This window comes from Melanostigma gelatinosum (genome assembly GCF_949748355.1).
Source record: "Melanostigma gelatinosum genome assembly, chromosome: 22".
Lineage (NCBI taxonomy): Eukaryota > Metazoa > Chordata > Actinopteri > Perciformes > Zoarcidae > Melanostigma > Melanostigma gelatinosum.
Genome location: NC_136655.1, coordinates 1560957 through 1568790, shown reverse-complemented (window position 1 = coordinate 1568790; position 7834 = coordinate 1560957). Strand labels below are relative to the sequence as shown.

Here is a 7834-nt window from a genome sequence, read left to right as displayed (position 1 = left end):
ATTCAGACAAATATGTCACAATGGAAAGAAAAAGGTGTTTTAAATTTAAAATAAGATGTGATCTGAAACAAAACAACCAAATGTACTTTAAATTAAAGACACACATATATATATATATATATATATATATATATATATATATATATATGTTATATTTCTGCCATTTTAGACACTTTTATTGAGAAAAGAAGCCTCTTTATTCACTGAATGAATCAAATGTCTGTTTCATTCTAAACCTGTTGAATGCGCCCAACACACGCACACACACACACACGCACACACACACTCACACACACACACCTACACACACACACTCACACGCACACTCACACTCACTCCTCTAAGCTCCGCCCTCCCGAGGAGAGAGACCGGGAGGCCTGCTGGTGAATAAGTTAACGTTCATTGAAAGAAGCGGACGGATCCGGTCTCTGTTTTTAACCCGTCTCACCGCTGCAGGAGTCCCGCCGCTGTGCTCGGTGTTGGTCGGTGTTCGAGGCGCGTAACGGACCGGAGGACCGACAGGAAGCGTCCAGGTGAGACCTGCTGATCTGAACTGTTATCGGCCTCTGTTATCAGCAGTCGGTCTCCTAGAACATCCAAACTACTGGACTTTACACATTTACTAGTACTTCATGTTCTGCTACTTACTTCTACTCCGCGAGAGGTAAATATTATTTTACAACAACAAGAGAGGTTGAACAGGATTTGATGTAGTTAAGAATATAACAATTCATCATGTTTTATGTGTTTTATATGAAACTAAACAGTAAAATATGAAGAATGAATCAGGAGGCATAATCCTATAATATATAATATATAATAGTTATAGTGTCATGTTTCAGCATCGTATACTTTACTTTTGATATAAATACATTTAGTTTACATACTTTTACATAAAAGACACTTTTAATTGAAGTATGTTTCTTTTACGTAATAAAAGTAATAAAATTAAGTGTTTCTTTTACGTATATATATATATATATATATATATATATATACACGTATATATTTACACATATATATATATGTGTAAATATATATATATAAATTTATATATGTATATATATACCTCATACAACCACAACTGTCCCTTTAATCTAAACGAACCAGCAGCACATCCACTCAATCTGAGAATAAACTGAAATAAAATCAATTCAGCTTCATTCAAAACAGTGAAATGTGTGAAACACACACAAACAGAAAGATGAGTGAAGAGAGTTGTGTGATGAACACTGACCGTTCCGCTGGTGACAGTAACCTGTTTGTGATGACAGCGTTCCTCAAGGTTTACTGACAACACTGAACATCTTCACACGGTGAGATGCTGACAGGCAGCGGACAGTTACTGTCGATATCAACCCGGCAACTGAAGACAAGGAGACACATTCAATTAAAATGTGTTTCAGTTTCACACAGATTACAACTGACATATCTAAATTCAGTCTCTTCCTGCTGACAGCTTTATTTTGAAAGTCAGCCTCCACTTCCTGGATAAAGGCTTCTCTTTCATCACTTCTCTGCTCCACATAATTGCTTTTTTTGAATGAGTTTGAAGTCATCATCCAGCGGACAAATCGAGCTTCCATCGCATTATTTCCTCACATTTCTATTCTTCTTCTCAGATGTTTCATTGTTGATTGAACTCCCAGTTACGTTCTCTGGGATTTGAATAACTTCTTGGTCCATTAAATGTCTCACAGCAGTGTTAGACATAATGATTTCTTAAAGCTCAATGAGACGTAATCCAATGTATTGTTCATTGATAATAAGCTGATAAAAGACGACTCAGCGTTTTTACACTTCCTGTTCCCTCGTCTCTAACTAACTCAATGTGTGTGTTTAAATGTGTTTTTGTTTCAATAAAGTCTGTAAAGTCAATAAACTCCAGCTGAAGAGATTTTAACGTTTAGTTCCTCCGTCAGGTGTGACTGCAGTGATGTCATCGCTCCTCCTCTTCCTCCTCCTCATCCTCAGCCGGGCCTCGGCGCTGGAGTTTCGTTATCACGATAACCGTGAGATGGAGCGGTACCTCGTCCAGACCAGCGAGTCAAACCCCGACATCACTCACCTGTACAGCATCGGACAGTCGGTCAGAGGTGAGAGGCTCACCTGTCTGTCTGTACGTCTCTCAATCTGTCTGTCTGTCTCTCTCTGTCTGTCTGTCTGTCTGTCTGTCTGTCTGTCTGTCTGTCTGTCTGTCTGTCTGTCTGTCTGTCTGTCTGTCTGTCTGTCTGTCTCTCTGTCTGTCTGTCTGTCTCTCTGTCTGTCTGTGTGTAGAAGTCAAACTCATTTTAGATATGAAAGATATGAAACTATAGAAGTTCTTCACATTCGCCGAACAAAAACTTTATGTGACAATGATGACATCATGATTCATACTTATCTCAATCATGATGTCATCATTATGGTTTTATCTGTGTGTGGTCGGTGTGTGTGTGTGTGTTTTGCTGTTCGCATGTCCGTACGACGGGACTCTAAACGTGGTTCATTTAATCTGGGGGACGTCTTAATCTGGTTTATCACTCAAACACACACACTCACACACACACACACACACTCACACACACACACACACACACTCACACACACACACACACACTCACACACACACACACACACACACACACACACACACACACACACACACACACACACACACACACAGCTAATCTGTGCTAATCTAGGACACCAGCTGGCCTGTGTCGTGCGTGTGCGTGCGTGCGTGCGTGTGTGTGTGAGAGAGCGTGTGTGTGTGTGTGTGAGTGTGTGTGTGAGTGTGTGTGTGAGTGTGTGAGAGAGTGTGTGTGTGTGTGTGTGTGTGCGTCTGTCTTTAAAAAGAAGACTCGGCAAACTGTAAAAACCTAAAGAAACAAGTTTTAAATTGTGATTGTTTCTTTATTCCTCATATTTCTGATCTCATGATCACACACAGCGTGTGTTCCTCAGGAGAACATCAGCGTGTGTTCCTCAGGAGAACACAGCGTGTGTTCCTCAGTAGAACATCAGCGTGTGTTCCTCAGTAGAACACAGCGTGTGTTCCTCAGTAGAACATCAGCGTGTGTTCCTCAGTAGAACATCAGCGTGTGTTCCTCAGTAGAACACAGCGTGTGTTCCTCAGGAGAACATCAGCGTTTGTTCCTCAGGAGAACATCAGCGTGTGTTCCTCAGGAGAACATCAGCGTGTGTTCCTCAGGAGAACATCAGCGTTTGTTCCTCAGTAGAACACAGCGTGTGTTCCTCAGGAGAACATCAGCGTGTGTTCCTCAGGAGAACATCAGCGTGTGTTCCTCAGGAGAACATCAGCGTTTGTTCCTCAGGAGAACACAGCGTGTGTTCCTCAGGAGAACACAGTGTGTGTTCCTCAGGAGAACATTAGCGTGTGTTCCTCAGTAGAACATCAGCGTGTGTTCCTCAGGAGAACATCAGCGTGTGTTCCTCAGTAGAACATCAGCGTGTGTTCCTCAGGAGAACATCAGCGTGTGTTCCTCAGTAGAACATCAGCGTGTGTTCCTCAGTAGAACACAGCGTGTGTTCCTCAGGAGACCATCAGCGTGTGTTCCTCAGTAGAACATCAGCGTGTGTTCCTCAGGAGAACATCAGCGTGTGTTCCTCAGTAGAACACAGTGTGTGTTCCTCAGGAGAACACAGCGTGTGATCCTCAGGAGAACACAGCGTGTGTTCCTCAGTAGAACATCAGCGTGTGTTCCTCAGGAGAACATCAGCGTGTGTTCCTCAGTAGAACATCAGCGTGTGTTCCTCAGTAGAACACAGCGTGTGTTCCTCAGGAGAACATCAGCGTGTGTTCCTCAGTAGAACATCAGCGTGTGTTCCTCAGGAGAACATCAGCGTGTGTTCCTCAGTAGAACACAGTGTGTGTTCCTCAGTAGAACACAGCGTGTGTTCCTCAGGAGAACACAGCGTGTGTTCCTCAGGAGAACATCAGCGTGTGTTCCTCAGTAGAACATCGGCGTGTGTTCCTCAGTAGAACATCAGCGTGTGTTCCTCAGTAGAACACAGCGTGTGTTCCTCAGTAGAACACAGCGTGTGTTCCTCAGGAGAACACAGCGTGTGTTCCTCAGTAGAACACAGCGTGTGTTCCTCAGTAGAACACAGCGTGTGTTCCTCAGTAGAACACAGCGTGTGTTCCTCAGTAGAACACAGCGTGTGTTCCTCAGGAGAACACAGCGTGTGTTCCTCAGTAGAACACAGCGTGTGTTCCTCAGGAGAACACAGTGTGTGTTCCTCAGGAGAACATTAGCGTGTGTTCCTCAGTAGAACATCAGCGTGTGTTCCTCAGTAGAACACAGCGTGTGTTCCTCAGGAGAACATCAGCGTGTGTTCCTCAGTAGAACATCAGCGTGTGTTCCTCAGGAGAACATCAGCGTGTGTTCCTCAGTAGAACACAGTGTGTGTTCCTCAGTAGAACACAGCGTGTGTTCCTCAGGAGAACACAGCGTGTGTTCCTCAGGAGAACATCAGCGTGTGTTCCTCAGTAGAACATCAGCGTGTGTTCCTCAGTAGAACATCAGCGTGTGTTCCTCAGTAGAACACAGCGTGTGTTCCTCAGTAGAACACAGCGTGTGTTCCTCAGGAGAACACAGCGTGTGTTCCTCAGTAGAACACAGCGTGTGTTCCTCAGTAGAACACAGCGTGTGTTCCTCAGTAGAACACAGCGTGTGTTCCTCAGTAGAACACAGCGTGTGTTCCTCAGGAGAACACAGCGTGTGTTCCTCAGTAGAACACAGCGTGTGTTCCTCAGGAGAACACAGCGTGTGTTCCTCAGGAGAACACAGCGTGTGTTCCTCAGTAGAACACAGCGTGTGTTCCTCAGTAGAACACAGCGTGTGTTCCTCAGGAGAACACAGCGTGTGTTCCTCAGGAGAACACAGCGTGTGTTCCTCAGTAGAACACAGCGTGTGTTCCTCAGTAGAACACAGCGTGTGTTCCTCAGGAGAACACAGCGTGTGTTCCTCAGTAGAACACAGCGTGTGTTCCTCAGGAGAACACAGCGTGTGTTCCTCAGTAGAACACAGCGTGTGTTCCTCAGTAGAACACAGCGTGTGTTCCTCAGTAGAACACAGCGTGTGTTCCTCAGTAGAACACAGCGTGTGTTCCTCAGTAGAACATCAGCGTGTGTTCCTCAGTAGAACACAGCGTGTGTTCCTCAGTAGAACACAGCGTGTGTTCCTCAGTAGAACACAGCGTGTGTTCCTCAGTAGAACACAGCGTGTGTTCCTCAGTAGAACACAGCGTGTGTTCCTCAGTAGAACACAGCGTGTGTTCCTCAGTAGAACACAGCGTGTGTTCCTCAGTAGAACATCAGCGTGTAACTCGTGTGGCTGTAAAGAACGTTGTGTCTCTCAGGTCAGACGCTGTGGGTGTTGGCTCTCGGTCTCAGTCCTCGCCGTCACACCGTCGGCATCCCCGAATTCAAATATGTGGCTAACATGCATGGAAATGAGGTGAGCGAACACACACACACACACATAAACACACACACACACACACACACACATAAACACACACACACACACAGGACCCCTCCCTTGACAGGAAGCAGGAGACTAAAGAGATCAACAAAAGCCATTCAGAGTCAAACACTCCACACACACTGTTGTATCCAGACGACGGTGTGTGTGTGTGTGTGTGTGTGTGTGTGTGTGTGCGTGCGGCGCTGAGTCAACATTAAAGAATTCGACAGCATTATGAAACAAATCTACGGATCTTATGACAAGCGACAGGAAGAAATAACTTTGTTGACAGAAGTTGAAACACAAAGCGGCTCAGTGAGGAAGAATAGACGTAGCGATGATCCTTTACTGAGGATGAGAGCTGGCCAGAGACCTCCGGGGGGGGGGGGGGGGGATGTTGAGCAACGTTTTATGACCATAACTGCGGTTGTTTAAGTCCGTCACTGTTTCAGGATCTATGAAGTCCTGATTCCTGCGTGGAGCATTATACATATAAAAACATGAGCAGGGAGTCATGTGACCCGTAGAGTATTACATCATCGTGTGGTTTGTCATGGGCCTCCATTAAATATGCGATCTGGAGTTCTGATTGACGCTTTCTAGTCGCTTGTCTTAAAATGCTGACGTTACATTGTGAGCAATGAATCAGTGTTTCATCAATTCATTCACAATAAAGCTGAAGAAAGTGAAAGAAAGAAAACATTAAAGTGTCAAAATAGAGGTTAATCAAATCAGAACAATGTGATTCATGACATATTATATAAATGTAACATACATTTCAGATAATGAGACAAAAATCAGACGCAAGTTAAATGTGTAAACTCAAAGTTTTAAAGGAATAAGACAAAATAAATCAGTGAAAAAACGGTGTGAAGGAAACTCACTTCTGACCAGCATCTGGTTACTGTGGTGACGGCCTACGGCTGATCACACTGCGTGTGTGTGTGTGTGTGAAAGACAAGTCACGCCTCAACACACACACACACACACTTAGACAGTGTGTTCCACAGTCAGCTAACAGAGTCAGCGGAGTGTGTCGGTTTCGGAAGGAAACTTCCAGAAAAAAGGCCTTTTCACGAGTCCGCTCATGTCCAGCAGCAGGACTGTGGAGAAGGTGAAAGGTCGCGTAGAGATGGTTGTGCGTGTGAATCACACGGTTCCCAGAGAGAGACTCGTCCGTTGTGACGAACACTTCATGTCCTCGTTTACTGAGAAGATGAAGAAACTTGATCCTGATGCGGTTCAGCAGACACGATGCTCATCATCACAAACGTGTTGCAGAACAAGCAACTTACTGACAATTGAGGCTTGAAAACATCCTCTGAGGAGCACGAACGTGCTCAGTAAATCACGTGGAGTAGACAGTAGTTGTGCCAAAGTGTTGCAGAACAAGCAACTTACTGACGAGTTAGAAACATCTCAACAACTATTAGATGGATTGTCAGGATGTTCAGGAACAGACGTTCATGGTTCCCAGAGGATGAATCCTTTGGCACAGCAGCAGATGGATGCAGACATTGTGTTTGTATGAATGTCTCTGCTTGTGAAGGCGTGTGCATGAGAAAGAGGTCAGACGTCCGAGGGATGTTTCTGTCCTCAGTGAGGTTCCGCGTTGGTGGAAGTTTGTGAAATAACAATTGGATGGATTGTCATGAGATTTGGTTTCCACATTCATGTTCCCCTGAGGATGAGCTGCACTGAATTTGATGATCCGCTGACTTTTCATTCAGCGCCATCAGCTGATCCAATCTTTAGTTTGTCCGATACTTTGACGTACCGCCCACTTCTTCGACAAACCAAGTCCGTATTATTACGTTTAAAGGTGTCACACTTTTAAAAACATACGAACTCACGTCCTGAAACTTCAGTAAAGTTTAAATGTATTTTCGACAACTACCTGTATTCATATCTAGAGCAGTAGTACGACTGTTCATCTTTGTTTGAGCACTCCTGCAGGATTTCATGCACACGGTTTGCAAAAGAAAATGAATTGATACATTTTTAAGCGAAAAAAGGCAAATCTAGGAGGTTTAAGCTTCTTAAATATGAGGATTTGTCTCTTTTGTCTTTGTCATCAATGACTGTAAAGTGAATCCTTTTGGGTTTTGGACAAAGGAAGATGTCTGAAAATGTCTTTTGGGGATCAAGGAAATTGTGATTTACAGACGAAACAAAAGGAAACAATCTGCAGTTCAACAACAATGCAGCTCATCATTGATACAGCATTAGAGGAGCCGACTGTAGACCGTACTCCAAACAGCTGCTCCTGGAGCTCAGGGAAGATGAAGTGACCCACGGAGCAGCCACGGCCTCGTATCTGCTCCAGCTTTGTTGTCTTAAAACAGGACATTGTGTGTTTGTGG

At 44.4% G+C, this 7834-nt stretch overlaps 1 protein-coding gene across 1 annotated transcript in view; it reads left to right on the top strand.

The window, feature by feature from the left end:
• Positions 1-1936: 1936 nt before the first annotated feature.
• The window catches only part of cpm (carboxypeptidase M), a gene marked incomplete at both ends in the record, with an annotated part of 14285 nt that continues 8387 nt past the window's right edge, over positions 1937-7834 (top strand). Inside the window, 2 exons of the mRNA XM_079294322.1 lie at positions 1937-2096; positions 5365-5462. Coding sequence (XP_079150448.1) covers positions 1937-2096; positions 5365-5462 — 258 coding nt within the window. The remainder of the gene's footprint in view (positions 2097-5364; positions 5463-7834) is intronic.